The following is a 23,463-nucleotide window of genomic DNA, read 5'->3' as shown; positions in this document are numbered from 1 at the left end:
TGAACCAAATGTTGGCATCATCATCATCGGACTAACATAATCAGTTTGACTCTGTGTCTGCATCATAGGGGGCAACTCTTCCACATTATGTGCAACCTCATTAAACTCATCCTCTTCCTGAACAAGTCCTTTACGTCTAGGAGTTAGTGGAGGAATAATAGGTATATCGTACATATAATGAATTTCCTCCATATAGCTTTGGTTGTCACTACATATAGCAAGAACCTGGTTCGGATCATTCGCAACCTCATGGAGTCTACGGTTATTCAATCTCTATGAATTATAAAACAATTAGACAATATTTAAAATAAATTTAAATTAAAAATAATTAGATAATATTCATTTACCCGATGACCTACAGTTGCTCCCAAACGAGTGACGTAGTGCCTAATGATATTATTATACCAATAAATATATTTTGGAGTGACATCTTTGTTAAACTATTTAAGAAAAACCTCCACTGCAATAAACCTTGCACGATAGTGCCATCGCACTACCAAATGTGCAACTTTTTCGGACCAATCTCCAGTCCTTAGGTAAATATCATGCAGTACGGGTTTAGTATTACAAGGCGATGAGACATCCTGCTGAAAACTGAATTGTCTCATCACCCTGTCAGGAAGATGCTACTCACTAATGTGAAAACATATGAGAGGACTCATCGTCCGCCATATGTTTTGACCATTCGTACAAAAATTAGGCAAAGTATGCATAATAATTTTGTACGGCTCCCAAATAACCCGAAACACAAAATATTATGTTAGAAAATATTAAAGACAAATACAACAAAAATGTGTATAAAATAATCAATTAGGTTCAATCTAATGTACCTGTTCAGGTTGAAGCAGATCAAACATGTATCTATACTGGCTGACTACATGTGTGGCTGTCCTAGTCACACAAAATTTGTCTCTCCACCTAAATTTTTAAATTGATAATTTAGAATTTAAATTAACTAGATCAGTGATATAAAAATTAAATTGAATTAAAACAACATACCGAGAACTGTGGGCTCGTCCAACTAACTGAGCATCATTAACATGTAGCTGTGGAGCCATTGTTGGAAATCGCTCCCAAGCCCATAGTTGCAAAAGTATGAGAGGCCCAACTATCTCTTGAATCTCAGGTCTTGTTGCTTTGCATAGTTATCTATACAACCATGCTAAGCATGCTCCACCCCACGAATACCGCCCCGCATCATAGAGGTTGGCTAACAGTGGCAAGAACATCAAATGAACAAAATGGCTTGATTTATCTGAAAACAGACTTCCACCCATCATTTGTAGTATATATGCTCGTGTATATCTTATGATAGTTTCCTCGTCTGCATCATCTATGAGCTGACGAAATTGTGTTCCTAACCATATTAAACATTAAACCTTTGATCCTTTAATCTTGTGGCAGTTGGAGTCGCACCGAGGTACAGTTGACAAACTTTTAACTAGTCATCTACATCACTCCGGTGACCGGCTCACTGTCAACAAAGTAACCCCATACAACACTTCTTATGCTTGTAGAGTGATAGTGACACTCTCCAACAGACATTATAGAATGTATGCGTCTCGGCGCCTCCATCTCTCGACCAAGCTGTGATCAGATGCCAGTCCAACTGAATAAATTAACTAAACTAGCAAACCCCATAGAATCTAGATGTGCACAGTAGCGGTGTATTTCAAGGGGGAGCGGGATAGTGCAACTGCGAGAACTGCCTCTCGACACCTGGCAAGATATTCTCTAGTAGTACGATCTCGTCATACAACAAGGATGTGATCGATGAATGACTGCGTCGCTACAAAAACATCGGATTCAACAGGTCCTGGGGTTTAAAGCCATAATCTGAAAAAAAAAATTTATTTCCTTCAATTAAAAAAAAAATAATTGGTGTTCTCAATTAAGAGAATTAATGTACAAACTATAATTAAAAGAATAAATGTACAAACTTAATTAGAAGTAATAATGTAAATTTAATTAAAAGAATAATGTACAACTTAATTAAAAGAATAAATTTTACAAACTTAATTAGAAGAAATAAATGTACAACATTAAATTAGAAGCATAATGTACAAGACAAGTTAATTAAAAGTTATGTACAAGTTAATTAAAAGAATAATGTACAACTTAATTAAAATAATAATGTACAATTTAATTAAAAGAATAATGTACAACTTTATAATATAAAAAAATTGAATATACAATAGGAGAGAGCGAGATATTCAGCGAGATTGTAGGAGAGAACGAGATTGAGAGAGCGAGAGGTTCAGAGAGAGCGAGATACTCTCAATCTCGTTCTTTCCTACAATCTCTGAGAATGGAAGCTCCAATGGAAGTAATATACAAACCCATCTCTGAGAATCAATCTTTCGTCATTTTATTCGATCATTGAATTTATCTTAGCCGTTGCCTACTGAGAGAATTTATCATTATTTTTTCAGAATTTTGGTTATTTTGTTTGTATGTAAATCATGTTAGATGAAAGTCTATTCTCAAGCATGGTAACTTGCATAACCAAACCTTTGTTTTTAGTTTAATTATATAAAAGATGGAAGTTTGAACATTTTACCTTACAGATATGTAACATCTTGAGTTAATTCAAAGTGTACTAATTAATGATAACATAGCATCCATTAATGATAGTTCTTATGGTTAAATTAATTAAAACCTTTTAACAACGTATGTATGAAAAATGTTGAGGATATGAGATGATTGCATAGGATTAATTAGACTAAGCTTATCCTGATTGTGTAAAGAGCATTAGTCATGGCCGCTCTCTCCTTTAACCCAATTATTATTATTTAGAAGAATAAATGAAATTACACAATTTTAATCTATACAAAAGAAACTGGCCAAATTTTAATTTGAAAAAATTAATTCAAAACAAATACTGAAATAAAATTAAAAAAGAAGGAGAAGAAGGAAAATGACAAATTGGGCCCAAAACTGAAAACCAAACCAACATGAAACCCATTCAATTAAAATCCAAACTACTAGTTCTCTATTTTATAAAACCAATTAGGTTCGTTTCAGTTTCGATTTATTTCAAAATTGAGAAAATCGTTGACTATCACCCTACAAAGCATGAAATTTAGGAATATTTTATATAAGAATTAGTATCACTTTTGCAGCGAGGTATTAATAATTTCAATTCATAAAGATGTTCTTAATATTTTAGAAAAAAAATTTAAGAGTATTTTTAAAACAAAACGCCAACCGTTTCTATCTCAAATTAAATTTTTGGTGTCTTATTTTCCCTCTTTAAGTTTAAAGGTATTTTTTTTTTTTTGACATAAAGTACAGAGAAATTTTTTTTCCGGTGAAGAAACCCGAAGTAGAGGAACTTTGCTATGCGCAGTGACCTGAAACCGCTATGGCAGAACCAGATGAATGCAATAGTACCACCGACGACCAAGAGGCGGCACTCATTGCTCTAGTCGAGCATCGTACTCGTGAAGTTCACCATCTCCAGCGGCGTATTTCCTACTACTCTCGTCAGGTTTTCACTCCTAGTTTCTGTACCCTTCCTTATTAATTCTCCTTTAACGCTTCATCTTTTTGGTAATTATACCTGACCGGCAACAATGTCAAGTCGACTCAATACCTCGTCTCTTAACACCGCATTTCTTTTTAATCTCCGGAGTCCGAACATTATCAAACTTTAGTTTGAAATGCTGGACTGGTTCCTTCTTTTTTGTCTATTACATATCAGAAATGTTACCTTCGTATTTTATGTGATTCCATTACTTGCTTGAAGCCAGGAATGGCATATCTTTTAATTTTAGGGCTCATCGGACAAGCTTTCTTGTTAGGTCTCTTGAAATATTTGAAAACATATTATCAGTTCATATGCACTTGCAAAACTTCTACAGCTAGAGGAAGCAGAGAAGCGGTTACAGGAATCTGAATCTTTGTTGGCCCGCTTTCGAGGTCTGCGTTATACTTTGCCATCAAGAAGTTCTCAGGATTGTGGGTTCAAATGTGTGGAGGCTGAGCCTAGATCAGCCAATCCTATTCATTCCAATGGAGGTTGTTATGTAATCTGCCTAGTTAGTTTACACTGCATTCAGCTTTTACTACTGTTCCTACTATCTCTGATGTCCTAATTTGAATACTGTCAGGTTCTGAAGAAAAAGGACTTCTTGGTTCCAGTCACAGCCCTTCAATTCCCAATCGCTCTAATCTTGCCACAACAGGTGAACAGGAAAAACCTTGTATGGTCTCTTCTATCGGGGGAGTTGTTGATGATCAAAGTGATAGGAAAAGAAGAAAGTTTGGTAATGCTTCAACACTTTGTTTAAGTGCCATCTTTTCTCATGCTACTTCATTAGTTTCAGATGATGTACTGTACTACAACTCAGGTTCTCCCATTGCACTCATGATGTCTGCATTGTGTATGTTAGAGCAAAAAGATCACAAGGAATTGATTCCATTAGTAAGGAGTAGCTCTTCCCCATTGACTGACCAGCGAGATGCTAGTTATTATTTTTCTAGTCGGCACAGGAGAAAACTGAGAAGCCTTGCTCCATCTCCAGTTAATGACCAACTTTTTGTTACCAGGTAAGCGATGGTTTTATTAGAAAAGACATAAATATAGATGCATATGAAGGAATACACAGAATACAAATGCACATACATATAACAAAACAGGAATATGTATAAAATATAAAAGATAACTAAACTACAAGACAAGCCTAGTAATTTGAGTTATTTCAATGCTTACCCTCCATTTTTTTTGAAGTGATTGCTTACCCTCCATTGTTACCCATACTATTTGTAACAAATCAGCATAACAACTTTTCTTAGTACTCTAATTCCTAAGTTTGAGGCTCTCATCACCTTTAGAGGCCAATAAGGAAGTGATGGATTTAGCAGAGAGCACCCTATTTTTCTCTAATTTCCAGCACCAAGCATCACATATGGCCCATTTATCAATTTCAATATCCTTTAGATTTCTCATAGAAAGGAAATTCCAACTGCCTATAGATGACTCCCAAAATTCAGATATCGATCCATTAGTCTTCTGAGAAATTGCATATAATGATCGGAATCTGTGAGAAAAATACCCCAGTCAATAGTCAGACCAAAAACTGGTAGGGCAGCCATTTCCAACCTTATAAGATAAATTGGACCAGATCAACTCTTTTGTACTTTGAATATATCTCCAGGAGCAATTATTTCATAACTTCCTGTGGTCTGGGAGAGGAAGTAACCATATTAACCATCTTCTCAGAATCTCAAATGGGACATTCTCAAAAAACCACTCAAACAAAGAGGCCTGGGCATTATTGATATTAAACAGCAGAAGAAATCTCTCTTGGCCAAATGGATTTTGCGGTTTGGAGTGGAAAAAAGGCCCCATGGAGAAAGCTCATCAAGGCAAAATATGGAACCAAGCACTTTGTTTGAAGACTGTGGAATCAATCAATGCATCTTCTAGAAGTCCATGAAAGTACATTGTGAAACAGAGAACAAATTTATCAAAATATCCATTGCAAACACAGAAATGGTGCCTCTACTGCTTTTTGGACGGACCGATACATGGTTTGGAAATAACCCCCCTCCCTTATCAGACTTATCCCAGGCTGTTTGCTATTCCAGAAACCAAGGAAGCCTCCATCACTGATATATGGAACATTCAGAATGGTTTTTGGGAAATGAGATTAAGGAGGAACCTCAAGGATGAGGAAATTCAGGAATGGGCTGATCTTACACACCACATCCCCAATATTGTTTTGACACAAGCCGCTGACTCATGGGTTTGGAATCTTGACAATAATGGGGTCTTGACAACCAACTCCCTTTATTCTCATCTCCTCGAATCACAACCAACTAGCTCTCAGATTATCATCAAGAGGGTTTGGAAGATCAAAGGCCCTAAAAGGATCAAATTCCTTATTTGGGAGATTGTACACTCATGTCTCAACACTATGGATAGGTTGCAAAAACGCTGTCCCTGGAATGCTGGAACTATCTCTCTCCATCATGGTGCTGCCTTTGTCAAAAGAGCCACAAATCTCTCAGTGACTTGTTCATCACTTGCCTTTTTGTGGACAATTTTTGGTTGGAAGTTGCTGCAGTTTTTTTATGGTCCCTGGTTACCCCTAATGACTCTCTCGATTGGATTAAATCATTGTATACTGACCATCCTTTCAAGAGCGACAAAGAACGAATATGAACCAGTATCATTTGTGGAAGATTGAAGAAAGAAATGCTAGGATTTTTCAAGATATCGTCAAATCTTCCAAGGAGATTTTAGAGTTAGTCATTTTTTTTTTAGCGGAAACAAGCCTCTTCATTGATATAATGAGTGAGGCTAATGCTCAAAGTACATGGTAGATTATCAAGGAAAACAAAAGGCCTTAGACAAGAGGACCCAATCACAAAGAAGAAACAATACAACTCAATTCAACAAAGAAACAAAGAAGTAACCATATGCTGGAAAAATGAAAGAACTCCAAATAATACTTAGGCCTTGAAAGGAAAAATTTCAAAAGGCTGGTAGGGAGTGCACCAAGTAGATCCAATCATCTTGAAAAATTTGAGACAAACCAACCAACCAAAAATTAACAAGAACCAAAGACAGCGAACAGACTTCTGAGCCGGGTTAAACAGGAAGCTAAAACCAAGCCTCAGAAAATGAAGTCTGAAATACAACCCCTTCCTCCACTAAAGAAGTTGTAGCATCTCCTTCCTTAATAAACAACTGATGACCCCTCTTCAAAGTTGAACTAACAACAAAACCCGAGCAAACAACTCAACTTTAGACCTAAAACTTCAGCCTTAGAAGCACCTCATAAACCTCCAACAGGAAGAACTCGGGCATCAACCCAACTGTAAACCACAAGCTTCAACTATAGACACAAGATGGGAAGGGATTTCGGAAGCTTGCAGAGAAGTAAAACAGTAAGCTCTAGCCTCCTCATACCTTGAAATTTCTTCTTCTTGAAACAAAGCATTGAAATCATGCCCAAAGTCATCGACAAACTTTGACTCTTATTAAACAACCTCAGCCCTAAAGCAATCTGAATCTTCACTACTGACACTCACTGAAGAATCTTCATCTAAATCTAAATGCCTCTTTTTTTTTTTTTTGAGTAATTGTAGAGCTGCTCATAATACATTTTGAATGCTTTCTTTTGGTGTAAAGATACATGGAAATGGTTCGGTTTGATGGTCAAATCAAACCGAACCGAATTTTCTAATGTGTGAAACCGAACCGACTTATTGGTTCAAATCGAACCGAACTGAACTGCATATATGCGATTCGGTTCGGTTTTAAATATGATTTTGGTATTTTTAAAAAATCTATATTATATTATATTTTTTTAATTAAAAACGATTCGGTTCGGTTTGGTTTTAAATTCGGTTTTGTTTTTTAAATTAAAACTCTTCGGTTTTAAATTCGGTTTTACTCTTTTTTTAATATATAAATATATAAATGAAATATATATATATATTATATTATATATATATATATAATTAGTTAAAAATGGTTGGTTCAGTTTCAAATTCGGTTTTTCGAAATTGAAACCGAACCGAACCAAATTAATTGTTTTCAACCGGACCGAACCGCATTTTTCGGTTCACTGAGTTTTCGGTTCGGTTTTTGCAGTTTGAATGGCCATCCCAGGCATCAAGAGCCACAGTTTCTCTTTTCTTATTTCAAATTGGAAGCATCTTTTGTATACCCTTTGTTAGGATCCTTTTTGTATATTCTTAGGTATTTCATTCGATCAATTAAATTGTTTCTTATTCAAAAAAGGAATATACCTTCAGGAATCCTTAATGGCATTCCTCTCAGCATATTAATTGTTTGTTTGCTTTTATTTTGTTTTTTGGTTTTTTGGTTTTTTGGTTTTTTGGTTTTTTGGTTTTTTGTTTTTTTGTTTTTTTGTTAAAGAAGCCCCTGCTAAATTTCTATATTTATAGTATAATGTACAAGATGGTAAGCATTGGGGTTACCTTCTCTAACAAGTGCTTGATGTTGGGACTTATGTAGTGCTTTGGATGGAGTGATCAACCTGTGGCAAGTTCAGTCCAAGGGGTAAGTCTTTCTCAATTGTTTTCTTACTTGTGTTGAACTTAACCCAAACGGAATATTGGGACTATAAAAACCTTTGTTTTAATCTTCAATTATATGTTTCTTTTATAAAATTTAATCTTCAAATATTTGAATGCGTGCTATTGCATATTTAAACTCTTTATTTTACTACTTTCATTAATTAATTATGGTTATTTAGATTGGATAGAAATAACGGTAAGTCTAAATCAATATTTTATTTTTAAAAAAAATAGGTTAAATAACTATTGCCTAATTCTATATTATAGCAAAGGTCAAACCATTGATTGTGCCTGAGTTCTAAAAAATTGTTAAACTGTTAAAACTCTAATACAGTAGAAAAGTGCATGTTTGGTTCTCCAGTACTTACACTATGACTAATTTTCATTAATTTTTTTGAACAAGAGATTAATTTTTTTTAAAAATGATATTAGCAGTTAAAGGAAAAAGGCTAATGGAAATATGCTATAGATCTACAGTCCAGTCTTTCTTAGCTACCCAAAAGATGCAAAATATCTGTTCTTTTTTAGAATAGTGATTATAGTCAATAAATGTAGTATGATCGGTTTTGATCACATTTTATTTAATTTAGGATAAATGACTTTTTAGTCTTTTAGTTTCGACCAAAATGTCAATTTAATCTACAATCCAGTCTTTATTTTATGAATGTTGAAGACTTGATTGTAACATTTTGAAACTTAGGGAAGAAAGTGATATGTTACCTAAATCTTAGGGACCAAAAAGGTAATTTACCTTGGTTATTGTCAAAAGCTTTATTTGGTCTGGCCTAGAAGAAAGTCTCTCTATCTGACCATTTCTTTTATCAGCCAATGACAATATTATTATGATTACCTAACCATATTTCTAGCGTGATCCTCATTTTAGTTGTTTTTTTAGATATAAAGCCCCACATTGGAGTTTAAGGTTATATTTTTGTTCCCTGCTTCCCTCATTATCCTTTTTCAGGTTGTTTGCTTCTCTTCTTTGTACTACTGACTGTATGTCTCAAAAGCAGAGGAGATGGCCTGAAGATATAGCATGGCACCCGGATGGAAACAGCTTATTTTCCGTGTACAGTGCTGATGGTGGAGATTCTCAAATATCGATCTTGAACTTCAATAGGACTAAAGAGGTAAGTTGTGTGCTGATCTGATTATTCTATTTCATACTTGGTCCCGTGTGATACAAATTATTGGTGCTAAAAAGTATGCTGTTTCCTCAAAAGATGTTATTCTATAACACCTCAGTTTGAGTAGGCTTTTCTATGTATATATCTATTGACAGAAGGCCAGTGTTACTTTCTTAGAGGATAAGCCTCATGTTAAAGGCATTATCAACAGCATTAGTTTCTTGCCTTGGGAATCTGTTCCATTCATTACTGGTGGCAGTGACCACGCTGTCGTTCTATGGACTATGAAAGATAAACAGAACACATGGAAACCAGAGCTATTGCACAGGAATCTGCACTCTTCAGCTGTCATGGGTGTCTCAGGGATGCAGATGAAGCAAATTGTACTTTCTGCAGGTGCAGACAAGAGAATCCTTGGTTTTGATGTTCAAGTAGGAAGTGTACTCTTCAAGCATCAATTAGAGAATAAATGTATGAGTGTCTTGCCTAATCCACGTGACTTTAACCTGTTCATGGTTCAAACAGGGTAAGAAATTACTTTTTTGCTCCTCCTATTAGATTCTTTGTTGTCGTTATCTGCAAGTTTCTTCAATATTTAGAAATATGTGTATAGCTTTTCTTTTCTCTCAATGGTTTTATCCTCGCTTTTTAAAATTTAAATACGTTTTCAATTGAGAAATTTGATTTCCAAATGAAAACAAGTACAACGTCAATAGTCAACTAATAGGAATTGACCTGCCATAATTAAGTACTTCTCTTGAATGGAACCTGTTTTCAAATTAATAGATATTGACCCCTGGACTGACTACTTATGTGTAAGACATTGGTCTATAAAACACTCAATGGTGCTTTTACTGTCTTACATGCAGAAGTCCAGAAAAGCAACTTAGATTATTTGACATTAGACTGGAACAGAAAGAAGTCCACGGTTTTGGCTGGAAGCAAGAAAGCAGTGAATCTCAATCAGCTCTGATAAATCAGGCATGGTCACCTAATGGTTTACACCTTACATCTGGTTCATCAGATCCTATAATTCATGTTTTTGACATCAGGTATAATTCTCACATGCCATCTCAATCGATTAAAGCTCATCAGAAACGCGTCTTCAAAGCTGTTTGGCTCCATTCTCTTCCTTTTCTTGTTTCCATTTCATCCGATTTGAATATTGGACTGCACAAAATGGCCTAGATATTCCATGTGCAAGTTATTAATGCTGCTTCCTATCTGCCATAAGAGGGTCATCTCGTGTTGGACATTTTTGCACGTTCTCAAAACAACTTATCAGGAGGTGATTTGGATACTATGGAGCTAATGATAGAAGCAACTGTGCTTGAGTTAGTTCAATGTGGTTGTGATAACATTAAAACCTGATGACAAAAACCACGAAGAGTTGATGCAACTGCCGCTTGTGACTGGATAGGTTTGTGGGGATATATGTAAATTTGTTGGTTTTGCTGCCCTACATGTATTTTAAACGAACTGTGGATGGATATAGCTGTTTCACTATGTTAGAGGGCTCATGCCTTCCTGCTATTTGGAACGATTTGACTAGTTTAATTAAAGGAGAAAATCTCCAACTTCTAAGTTCATACACGTTTCTTCAGCATTCTATGGAAGATATTCTCAATTTTGAAATCTCCAACAAATTACGCCTTTAGTCTCTTGTGGTTGACCTTCCGGTCATCGTGCAGTGCAGTACGTTGATTCCAATAAATAGAGGCTGTGCTGCGTGGTAGGGGTATGAGCATTATTACCGCCTTTTGAGACTTGAAGCTGGAACCAACATGTGTTTTGTATATCGTTGAGAAATAAGATCTAAGTGAATGATTTCTGTATGTATTTTCTTGATCAATAACACAATTATATAGGTATAAATAACTTGATCCAAGACTAAAATTAGCTAACAAAACCCCTAACAAGGCTCAACCTACCATATGAAATCCTGATTGAAGAAGGTCGACTTTACAATTTCACATCTCTCCTCAAACTCAAGGTGGCAGGGTAGAAATTTGTAAAACCTGGATTTTCATTTTTCCTACTTAAGTCGGAAATTAAGGGAATTAACCAAATTTAAGTTAAATTCTATGTTAAAAAAAGGAAAATTCTAGATGTTTAAATAGATTGTTGAGTAGTTTTGAGTTAAGCCTTAACTAGTGAAAATTTAGTTAAGTATGATGCCAAAAAGGAACAATGCGTTGGAAGCCAAGAAAGAAATGACTTAAGTATTTGACAATGCGTTGGCCTTGTGCTAAACGTTGGTGTTGTGCCATGCGTTAGCCATGAACATTTGAGAGGTTATTTGGGCGTAGAAAGATGTTAAAGTGTGGCCGAGAGGAAAGGCTATGCGGGGACAAGCATGCGGCAGCCAATGTCTTGAGAGGTTAGCAAAGCATGCGGTATGCCTCAAGTTGCACGGACATGGGCGCTGGGCATTGGAGTTGCGCGCGCTGGTTGATCGTGTAGTAAATAAGCAGTGCTACATGATGAGTAGACGATCGTGTAGCAAATGAGCAGCGCTACACGATGGGGTATGCGATCGTCTAGTAAATTAGTAGCGCTACATGATGGAATATGCGATCATTAGTAAATTAGCAGCGTTACACGATGGGGTATGCGATCGTATAGTAAGTGAGCGACGCTACATGATGAGGTAGGCGATCGTGTAGGTGAGCACTGGATGATCGTATAACAAATGCGTGGAGCTAAGCGATGCGGTAGGCAATCGTGTGTAACGGTAGGGAGTCGTGCTAAATGATAGCGCTATGCGATGGGTGATAGCGCATTGCGATGATGCGCTAGGCGATAGCGATGATGCGCTAGATGATGCCATGATGCATTACACGATGAGCAAGAGCTGTGCGTAGAGGCTGTGTGCTATGTGTCACAATCGCTCTTTCGGAAGCTTCTCTTAGCGATTGTGCGACACTTGTTCCTGCTCACGAACAAGTCAGCCAACTCGAATACGGACTGCTGATGGACACCGAGTGCCTCTCGCAACCTCCACCCCCGTTTTAGGGAAAACGGTTTTAGAGAAAAGGTTTTCGTAGAAAGTTTTGTGAGTGTGAATAAAGAAAGAAAGATTGTAGTAGACTAGAAAGTAATAAGCAACAACAATAGCTTTATAGAGTACTACTCTGGGTATGAGGAAGTGATGGTTAGTCTTATCCCCATATAGTGCATTCTGAACAAAAAGCCAACTGGCGCCTTGCATATGCAAAAGGGCGAGTGGTCACTTACAATGAAAATGTAAAGAAAGCAAGCTAACTAAGCTAATACAATACAATTATGAAAGTATGCTAGAAGAGGGTCGGATCGGGCATGCGGCCATGCTCCCCATTTAGCTGCTTGATACTGGTTGGACTACGGTGGGTGTAGATCCGGTAATGACTAAGCATTTGGCGAGGGGCATTGGTATGACTTTATGTTCAAGTAGGAATTCCATCCCTAGTACCACGTCGAAATCATCCATCTTGACAATCACGAAGTCAACGAAGCCCTTCCAGTCTCCTAACTTCACCGGAGTTCTCTTCGCTATCCCCGTAATCGGTAGGGCTGCGGAATTCACAACTTTCATCTTCCCTGCATCTCTTTCCCAAATCAATTCAGGCGGCAAGCTTCCATTTCAGCCATGAAGTTATGGGTAGCCCCAGAGTCAACCATAGTGTTTTTGGTCGATCTTTGGTTGACCCAAGCGTCCACATACATGAGACCTTTCTCTAGTGGCTCCGTCGCCTTTCCCATATTCTTCTGGAGTGCAGATAAGAATTTCAATGCCCCCATCCTGGGATTCTTAATTTCTGCAGCTGGCTCGGTTACCGTCTCTTCCAGTTCAGCCTTGTCTTCGGAGGTAGAGGCTAACGTGGCTTGAAAAGCATTGAACGCGGTTCGATTTGGACATTCGCCCGCCCTGTGTGGCCCTCTACATATGAACAAAGACAGGGGGCGATTGTAATTGTTATGCTGTTGCGGCGGCCCCCGAAGTTGTTTTCTGATCTCGGTTGGGAGGATTTACGGTCCCCCCTGTGTTCTTGCTCCTCCCCCAGGTCTGGGAGGACTGGAACGGCTATTTCTGTTTCCCCATTTGAGGAAGTTGATTGTTTCCTCACATCTTATGAGTCAGTACTAAGGTCGTATAGCCGTTCAGCTGCCACATAGGCAGAGGGGAGATCCTGTACTCTCTGTTCATATAGTTTGGATTTCGCCCACGGTTTCAGCCCTTCAACAAAGCAAAAGACCTTGTCTTTTTCAGACATATCTTGTATGTCCAACATGAGTCCTGCAAACTGTTTTACGTAGTCCCTGATGTTACCTGTTTGCTTTAGCTCTCGGAGTTTTCATCGAGCAAAGATCTCGACATTTTCAGGGAAGAACTGCGAAGCAAGTTCTTGTTTCAATCTATCCCAAGTATCAATAGTGCAACGTCCTTCCTGTACGTCTGTAAATCGTGATCTCCATCACAGATTCGCATCTTCAGCTAGATGCATCGTTTCTAGTGTGACTTTCGACTCTTCAGTCACTGTGTTCGTCGCCTTGAAGTATTGCTCAAGGTCGAAGATAAAATTTTCCAGGGCTTTCGCTTCTCGCACCCCACAGAAGGGTTTGATTTTGGGATTTTTATTCTGCTTACTGCCATTGCTCCCCAGATGGGGCTTGGTTCCCTACCGCTCGGATGGTGAGATTCACCCTAGCACTCACATCCGCTATCTCGGCTCTGACGACATCAAGGGTCGACCAAAAGTCTTCAGATAAATCGGTTACCATCTGAAGTATTGCTTTTTGGGAGCTGTCCAACTCTTCGACAACTCTTCTATGTGGGCAACAGAGCCCGAGGAGCTATCGCCTCGTTCAAAGCTGTCGGACCGTACTGTTTTGGTCTCGAGGGTCTCTACCCTCATCATCAATTCTCTGACGGGTAATCCGTCTAGGCGGCCTACCACCGCATCAATTCCATCGGCTTTCTCAGCAACTTCTTGTAGCCGAGTCTCTAGGAAACGGACATTATCTGGGACCTCTCTTAGGTAGAGCATTTGCTCTTCCATCTCTACCAATCTATCCACATGGGCTTGTTCAGGTTCTTCGTCGCCGACATGATCATTGATCTTCCCTCTATAAAGCCGACTAGGCTCTGATACCAACTGTCCAATCGCTCTTTCGGAAGCTTCTCTTAGCGATTGTGTGGCACTTGTTCCGCTCACGAACAAGTCAGCCAACTTGAATACGGACTGCCGATGGCACACCGAGTGCCTCTCGCAACCTCCACCCCCGTTTTAGGGAAAACGGTTTTAGAAAACAGGTTTAGAGAAAAGGTTTTCGTAAGAAGTTTTGTGAATGTGAATAAAAAAAAGAAAGATATGTAGTAGACTAGAAAGCAATAAGCAACAACAACAGCTTTATAGAGTACTACTCTGGGTATGAGGAAGTGATGGTTAGTCTTATCCCCATATAGTGCATTCTGAACAAAAGTCAACTGGCCGCCCTTGCATATGCAAAAGGGCGAGTGGTCACTTACAATGAAAATGTAAAGAAGCAAGCTAACTAAGCTAATACAATACAAGATATGAAAGTATGCTAGAAGAGGGTGGATCGGGCATGCGGCCATGGGCAACAGGCCCTAGACAAGCATGACCGTGACACTATGCGATAGGCGTAGGAGCTATGCGATGGTGCTATGCAACAACATTACTAGACGATGAGCTAGGCGATAAGACAAACCATGATGGACACATGGTGATGTCTTTGCGTTGCTAAAGGCTTGCGGTACATAAGGCTTATGAGGTTAGTTTGCATTGGTCTTGAGGAAGAGACTAAGGGCGTTGACAAGCAACAAGGACATACATGTGTTGGTCATAAGGGATGCGTTAGCAAGAACCTAGGTGATGGTAAGCTATACCATGAGGTGTTGAATTGAGAACTAGTTTGACTTAAGGGTTATGCGTTGGTGATGTACTTTGTGCCAAGGACATCCGAGGGCATGTGGGCGCATTGGACAATGCTTGAGCTAATAAGTATGCATTGGAAGAGTATTGGTCATAATCCTAGTTGAGCGCATAGGCAAAAGTAAGCCATGCGGAAGAGGAAGGTTTGCGGCCAAGGATGCGATACCTTGAGTTTTGACTCAAGTGATGCGTTGATGAGAAAGCCATGAGTTGATGTTGGCTAACCAAGAAAAGGGCATACACAGCCAAGCAATAAGGTTAGGATGAGCCTTGCGAGCATCTAACATATGTGACCAAGTTGCGTCAATTGGATGCACAAGGTAAGGTTGCGTTAATTAGACATGGCACAATCGAGGTTAGTAGGTCGTATATGGAGAAAGGTGTTAGGCGGCAATGGCTTGAAGGGTGTTATGTTGAGATTAGAAAGACACCTCAAGGGCACAACGATGGGATGGACGCATGCGCCAAGGGGTGGTGTTCGGACATAGATATGTTGCACCAATTGGATGGACGCATATGAAGTTGGATGGATGCATTTGAGGATAGTTTGATGCAAAGGCCATGCGAGGGAGTGATCGGCCAAGATGGCTTGCGACCATAAGGATGTGGAATGCGCCCATGGTGATGCTAAATCATCCGGACATGTGGCTTATTGGGGAGAAATCTTGGGCTCCAAGCAAGTTAGGTGGATGCAGAAGAAGACATGCAAATTTGAGCGCTATGTGTTGGCTAAAGAAGAGGAAGACACCTTGGATTGCGATGGCCTGAAGGTTGCGTTAATAGTGTAGGGAAATGACACCTGAACATGTGGCCAAGCAGGAGGTGTCATGCTGGGGGAGATTTTGGGCGCCTATAAATAGGGCCAAGGACTTCAGATCATAACTTAAATTCTCTTCAAAGGACATTAAGAAGAGTGTATGAAGGTTAATTGTGAGGAAACTATGCGTTGATGAAAGAACGCATGCGTTGATAGCAAAACCATGCGTTGGTCATAAAGTTCCAAGAGGAAGAGATGCTGTCGGACAGTGAAGTCTAGAAGTAGCATCAACTTGGGATGAGGATATCTCCTAGAATACTCGTGCATTTAGAGTGATTTCAAAGCCACATGAAAGATCTGAGAGTCTAGTTTTCAGAGTAGGGCTGTAGGAGAAGTAATCGGGCTGGAGAGTCAGGAAAAGATAGAAGGGTCGAGCTGTCGGGTAAGATTGGGCCTCTTGATGTTTTGAGGATTCCGGCCAAACCACGAGGAGTTCTAAGCTAAGACTTTAGGGTAAGCTTCCTGAGACAATTTAGAACATATCTACAGAAGGAAGTATCTTTAAATAAGGCTTGGAACTATGTGTAATCTAAGCTGATAATTGAATCTGGAATTTAGGGTTCAAAAAGGAAACTAAGGAAACCTAAAGAACTTCAGAGAGGAAAGTTCCTAACCAACCAAGGTGAGTGGTTGTTCCATTGTTTGTTTGGTTGATTTCTATATATACATATAGGTTGTATTTGAAATATTGGCATGATCGAGAAATATGTTTGTTTGGATATTTGATTTGTGTTGTTGTCACAATGCGTGTATATTTTCATTAGGAAATGGGATTCATACTCGGGATATTGTTAGCATGCTTGGTGGGACGCTTGGCTAGGATTGTTAGAATATCTGACTGGAATTATCAATGTAATGGCTAACAAGAAATGTCGACATGTGCACAGTTGACGAGTTATAGGGTATTAAGCTTGGGTCCACGTTGGCCATCACGGGTTATTCGCGGAGAATACTCAGGAAAAGTACATAATCATGCAAGGGTTGTCCAGCTGATAGGCTAAAGAGATTACATTTTTCTATGTGATTGTTGTTGATTGTGGAATTGTTTTTCCAAAGATGAACTTCTAAAATCAAACTTATGTTTGTTTAAAGCTTCCACTCACTGAGCTTTAGCTCACGTTTTCCATGTTTTATGTCCCCCCCCCTCCAAATAGCAAAGGTTGAGGAGTTCCAGGGTGCTGCTAAAGTCAAGGTCTACCATAAGCCATGGCTACACTTCCAAAGGGTTTTAAGAGTGGTTGTTGTAAACTTTGTTGTTAAGTCTTGGAGTTGTATAAACATTATATTGTTGTAATATAAAATGGGCCTACTTAATCAGTTGTTATTATCTCCTTGACTTTAAGTTTATTGAGTGTAGTAAAGAGGTTCAGTTGGACAGTAGGTATCACAAAAGGGTGGTATCTACAATCCCTCACACCTCTCCTCGGGCTCAAGAGTGCAAGCTCGAGGCGGGGTGTGACAAAACCAACTTGAGTTTGCATAGTAGTTGAAGAAAGCGCTTAGAGGGAAGGGCTTTGGTGAAGATGTTGGCCGACTGCTTGGTTGTAGGTATGGATTGAAGGCGCATAGTAGAATTTTGAAGATGATGACGGACAAAGTGGCAGTCATTCTCAATGTGCTTTGTCTGTTCATGAAAAACATCATTAGTGCTATCTGAATGGCACTATGATTGTCACAATGAAGAATAGTGGCAGAATTCTAAGTAGCCCCCATGTTAGCCAAGAGCCAGCACAACCATAAGAACTCTGAAGTTACATTAGCAAGTGCACGATACTTTGATTCAATGCTGGATTAAGAGACAACTGTTTGTTTCTTACTCCGCCAAAAAATGAGAGTCACCCATATTGAGGAGCCCCCATGTCAACCATGAGCCAGCACAACCATAAGAACTTTGAAGTTACATCAGCAAGTGAACGATACTTTGATTCAGTGCTTGATTGGGAGATAATTGTTTGTTTCTTACCCTGCCAAGAAATGGTATGGTAGAAACCAACTTGAGTTTGTACAGTAACTGAAGAAAGCGCCTAGAGGGAAGGGCTTTGGTGAAGATGTCGGCCGGTTGCTCGGTTGTAGGTATGGATTGAAGGCGCATAATAGAATTTTGAAGATTATGACAGACAAAGTGGTAGTGAGTTTCAATGTGCTTTGTCTGTTCATGAAAAACATCATTAGTGCTATCTGAATGGCACTATAATTGTCATAGTAAAGAATAGTAGCAGAATTTTGAAGAGCCCCCATGTTAGCTGATAACAGGTAGAAATGCAGTTATTACATTGCTAAGTTATTAAACAATGAGGGTTTACGTTGATGAAATATGTTAGATTGCGTCCAAAAAGCATTAAGTTTATAACATTGCGATCGCATGCGGTCATCGCATAGAAACAGTTAACTTTTGTGTTTTTATGCAGAATATGCGTTGATGCAAGGTGAAAAGCGCGATCACAAGAAATCAATGGACGAGCGTAGCATTACGCAAGGCTTTGCGGTGATTTATGCTTGCAAACATCTGCTCAAGAAGGATTGCCGCATAGAGCTGGTGAAACTTGGTGGGCACATCTGGGTGGAAGGCATAATTAATCACGATGGGATAGAAAGCTGATGACAGTCGAATCTGAATTAAGTTGACAAGCCGCTAACGATAACAAGTACACTCAGCTTTTCGGTGACAAATATTCAACGCATCAGTTAGAGAATTAAAGCCATCCTATCTGTGCAATCATAAGAGAGAAGTCGCCTTTCACTCCGGAAGCTCTATAAATATCAAAGACATCCTTTAGAAAAAGGGTTAACAAGTTCAGCTGCTCACGAGTTCACAAGTTCTGTTCATAGTTTAGCCCTGTTCTTGGATTTTATTTTTCCTTAAGGTGGAAGCGAGAGAAGGAGGTTGTGCCGATATATCGTTCTGGTGACTTGGGAGAGTGCCGAGAGCTTCAAGATCAGAGAGGGGACTAGCTCCTGCGGAAGCAGGAATATCTTTTGAATCGAATAGAGATCGCCGGTATAAAAGCCTCGGTCAACAAGGGATTGCTACCAGACTCTCTACCTTTATCTTGCATTGCTATTTTGTATTCAAACTCATTTATAAAAATGGAATTCACTTCTCTATATCTATTCACTCTCTGCTATTTACGCATGAGTAGCTAAATCTGTTGAATGGGTTGAGAAGCACTTAGCTAGCTTAACTGGGGATATTCATTCTATGCGATCATCTTGTATTATGTATGCTTCATTCGTCCATTAGAGATACTCGGGAGGTTTCTAAGGACAGGATCTAGGCTTGGAAAAGTCAGGTTAGAATCTAGGCTCGGGAGAGTTAGATTAGAATGATAATCAAGAGATAGGATCTTAGGAATAAACACTGTTTGCTATTAATGCATCGCATGCATCCTAGAGATAGGATATGATTGTGTGCAGTCACCTTGCCTTTGTGCATCTTGCATCATCGCATAGGAAAAGAGTAGAGACTTAGGAATAAGCTCTATGGACACTTTTGCATTCAACACATGCGTCCTAGACTTAGGAGCACCGTATTTGCATTGGAAAAGGACTTGCTGTGCATGGTGATGACATGTAGAAATGCATGTCATCTTAGGTCTTTTACCTAGAAGTATGAAGGTTGTTAAGCGGAATGTGCGGCGTTTATGCTAGGAATTCATGAGAAAATGAGCTTGCGTCGTTCAACATGATGAATCTCAGCTAACCCAATATTATGCGTTATTATGCGTTCAATGTTCTATTTTTGTAGCTAATGCAGGAAGTGGACACAAACGCGGAAACTGGACCACCGCATAGACGACCGCATGCGGAGAAACTCTCCATCGCAAAGGCGTTGCGCTCGTCAAGCAATTGCGGTCATCATGTAGAGTTGCGGTATTAAGCAAATGCAGTCATTGAATGATTGCGGCTATGCGATAATGTATACTAATGGGATCAACACAAGGTTGGTGAAATGAACGCATCAATGCATCTACTTCGAGAAAATCAAAAGATGATGTTGACATTTCACCTACCACGCCGTTAGCAGCAGAGGTTCAGAAAGGACTAAACGCGTCGAATGTCAGTTCAGAGCAGTCCATTAATGCTGTCGGTGATCCAAGCTCTATATAAAGAAGCCGATGAGCAGAATTCCAAGTTGTCCGAGGATTACCCCTGCAACCCAGGGTTTTCCCTACGATCCAGAAAAAATGTGTGAGAAGACGTTTGAGAGTTCTTGACCTCCTTTATCCATTCTGGGTGACGATCAGAGCCTTCGACCGGAGCTAGATCTCAGGAGAGTCAGCTCTACCGCCCATCCATGGCACCACTGGCAGCCTTGACGTACATCCGCTGGAAGCAAGTCTTTGCTTCCAGCCGGTCATTTCATTTTCCTTTCCTTTCTTATATTGTATTGTATTAAATTTTGTGATTGAGGAATTAATACAATTTGTTTTCAATGCATTTCTCTGTCTCCTTCGACTCCATCTCCATCTTCTTTACTTGGCATCTTTACTTTCATTGCAACACTTAGTGAGATTGCTTGTGTATCGCATACTTAGTCATGTGGATTAGGGATATGAAGCATGTAGCAACCCACCGAGAGATATGCGTTGCATGAGTGTGTGAGTAACCTTATTTGCTTAGTGTGAAGCTGCGGCAACGCCTGTCTATAGGCTAATGCAATGCTTGTCTACGAGTAAATTCAGCAACAACTAACTACCCGGGAGGGTAAGTGGTTGGTCCCATTAAGCAATGTATGCATTGTTCACTAGAGATAGGAATAATCTTAGGTCAGCCAAGTTCATGCAGTTACCTTGTCTTATAAGCGCATCATTCATAATTTAGGCATACTTGGGAGAGTAGTCTAAAACCCAAATCTAAGACTCGAGAGAGCGGATTGGAACGTATAGGCAAGAATGGGGAACTTAGAGGTAAGCTCTGTTTGCTAACCTGCATCGCATGGACCCTAGGAATAGGTATGCTATTATATGGTCGCCTTATTTGTGTGTGTTTCACTTTGTCATCGCATAAATAAGAATAGAGGCTTATGTATAGGTTCTATAGACTTATCGCATATATCGTGTGCGTTTTAGCATTAGAAGCCGTAGCATTCGCACCGAGAGGTGGTTTACTATTGTATGTGTGTTGCATGATCGCATGACTTGCGTAGACTAAGATTTCCCTTGCGGTCACTCTTAAGGGTTTCAATGAAATCATCTCCACATTTTATTTGTCTTCCCATTCATTTATTTCATGTCAAAGTTGTCGTGTCTCTATCTCTCATGCATATTCTCATTGCGTTGTCTGTTAGTTAGGAGGGAGTAGGATTAGCTTAGCAACCCCTCCAACATTCTTTTATTTAACCGCCGCACACATTACCGCATTCAGCCAGCTACAAGTCCCCGTGTTCAACCTCGGATCACTTGAGAAACTTGCGTTTGCGTTATACTTGGCATGAACGCAAGAAAACTTGTGATAGGATGCATGGTCATCACATACATTCGTTAATGTATTATCATTCCAATGCATGACCATCGACGCATGACTATCAACGCATACCTTAAGAACATGCATCACATATTGTGTCCAAGGGATTTTAGTTGTCGAGTAAATTGACGTCTAATTTCCCGTCACCATATGGGTGTAGCATGATCGTATAGTCTGATGCATTCCCAAGTAACGTTAACTAAAGACCTTCTCAACCCGTTCATCCGCATACTCAGTGCATCTATCACACAATCAAACTTTTCTCAAATCCGCCGCATTTATTTATTTCATTACCGCAACAAACAAAACCAACAACTTTTGAAGTTTTTTTTAACCGGTTACTGTAAGTTTTTCTAAAATTACCACTGCAACCTGTTTTCCCAAGTCCCTGAGTTCGACCCTGGACTTACCAGGAAACTCAGTAGGGTTTACACTTGGATTCCACTGAGAAAACTTGAGTGCTCAACGCATTTTCATCATCGCATTTCAACCATAATTCTACATCATAAAATTAGTGCATCAAGTTTTTGGCGCCGTTGCCAGGGACTTCAGCAAAATAGTGTGCTAACGATAATTTTTCTGATTTCTTTGCAGACTCTCAATCTCTAGCGAATTACGACCCAAGAGATTGAGAGGACGTTCAGACGAAGATTAAAAAGACCGTCAACAACAACAACAGTCAGATAAAGAAGATTGGTGGAGTAGACTGGAAACGGAGTACCAAAGGAAAAAACATCATGGCGAATCCAATATCCAATCCTGCTGGCAGATGATCATAATAGGCCCATTAGGGACTATGCATCGCCACACCTTTATGATTTGTCTCCAAGAATCATGAGGTCTGCCTCGATGGAAGCAGATTCGAAATGAAGTGGTGATGCTGTAGATGATCTAGATTGCAGGACAATTCGGAGGATGGCGTGGCGAGGACTCGCACACCCACCTCCGTAGCTTTATAGAAATCTGCAATACTTTTGTGTTCCCGAACATCTTTGCCGAAGAAGTTTTGACTAACTTTGTTCCCATGTTTCTCTTTGTGATCAGGCAAGAAATGAGCCGTATTCCCTCGAGCTGGGAGAGATCACCTATGGGACAGGTTGTAGAGAATTTCATGAAGAAATATTTTCCACCTACTGAGAATGGCTAGACGAACGAAACTTATAACCAATTTTGAACAAACATGGACGAATCGCTCAGCGATGCCTGGGCGAGGTTTAAGAGGTTGGTCAGGGACTATTCACACAAATGGATTGCTAGACTACCTTTAAAATGGAAATCTTTTTATCATGGTTTAAATCCTGCTTCGCAGAACCGCTGCAAAACATATGATGAGGCTAAGAAAATCTTGGATCGCATCTCTAAAAAACCACGAGGATTGGAGAGAGAGTGATCAGAGACTGAGAATCAAGGATAACGACGCAAGTAATGGTGCTATTACTTCACTAAAGAATTAGATGACTGAAATGATAACTTAATTCAGGGAATTGTGATCAGTAGCCAACACCACAAAATGGGCCAGGTAAACGTAATTAGCAAAAACATCCGCAATATGTGCGACTTGCAGTGATGGGCACGCAATGGAAGAATGCCCATAGAATCCACAGTCTATTTACTTTGTGAAAAATAATCCATTTGCTAATACCTATAACCCCGGGTGGAGAAACCACACCAATTTTGCATGGAAGAATCAGTAGCAGAATTTCCAGCCTATGGCGCGGAAAGAAGGGCCACCTGGATTCTTCCCGTGCAATAACGGTTAGACAAGCAATCAAGCCAGTAGCTCACAAACACCGCAATCATCCTTCTTAGAAAGCCATTTGAAGCAGTATATAGAGAAAAACGAAACTGTGCTTCAGAGTTAGGCTACGTCCATCCGCAATCTCGAATTACAGATGGGCCAGATTGCAAGTGAGCTAAAGAACAGACCGCAAGGGGCTCTACTGATTTCAACAGAACTCCCACGCAACCCTGAGGGATTAGGTAAAGAGAAATGTCAAGCTGTGACATTGCGGAGTGGAAAAACTGTGGTTGGAGAAAGAAAGGAGTTGAGCCGAACTGTTCCCAT

General features: G+C 39.5%; 1 protein-coding gene across 4 annotated transcripts; it reads left to right on the top strand.

Annotated features, from left to right (window-relative positions):
- The first annotated feature begins 3,282 nt into the window (after positions 1-3,282).
- Positions 3,283-10,771, top strand: LOC120072326. 4 transcript variants are annotated; one of them, XM_039024798.1, is made up of 9 exons: positions 3,283-3,490; positions 3,864-4,020; positions 4,113-4,268; positions 4,353-4,551; positions 7,994-8,038; positions 9,020-9,185; positions 9,338-9,708; positions 10,052-10,163; positions 10,235-10,368. In XM_039024798.1, the coding sequence occupies exons 1-9, from the start codon at positions 3,365-3,367 to the stop codon at positions 10,238-10,240; spliced, it is 1,338 nt and encodes a 445-aa protein (XP_038880726.1). In that variant the 5' UTR covers positions 3,283-3,364; the 3' UTR covers positions 10,241-10,368. The 4 variants fall into 4 exon arrangements, with proteins under 4 accessions (XP_038880726.1, XP_038880725.1, XP_038880724.1 ...); XM_039024797.1 differs by having other exon boundaries at positions 4,395-4,551; positions 10,052-10,771; XM_039024796.1 differs by having other exon boundaries at positions 9,341-9,708; positions 10,052-10,771.
- The last annotated feature ends 12,692 nt before the right edge of the window (positions 10,772-23,463 follow it).

This window comes from Benincasa hispida, chromosome 2, assembly GCF_009727055.1.
Source record: "Benincasa hispida cultivar B227 chromosome 2, ASM972705v1, whole genome shotgun sequence".
Lineage (NCBI taxonomy): Eukaryota > Viridiplantae > Streptophyta > Magnoliopsida > Cucurbitales > Cucurbitaceae > Benincasa > Benincasa hispida.
The sequence above is the reverse complement of the archived record's forward strand: the minus strand, read 5'-3'. Positions and strand labels throughout refer to the sequence as shown.

What these genes read in the sequence shown, in the direction of transcription:
- LOC120072326 (XM_039024795.1), top strand. Translation starts at nt 3,365, where the DNA reads ATGGCAGAACCAGATGAATGCAATAGTACCACCGACGACCAAGAGGCG. An exon ending in TCCTATTCATTCCAATGGAG is followed by an intron (nt 4,021 to 4,112) that starts GTTGTTATGTAA and finishes GAATACTGTCAG; the next exon opens with GTTCTGAAGAAAAAGGACTT. An exon ending in CTGTTCATGGTTCAAACAGG is followed by an intron (nt 9,709 to 10,051) that starts GTAAGAAATTAC and finishes TCTTACATGCAG; the next exon opens with AAGTCCAGAAAAGCAACTTA.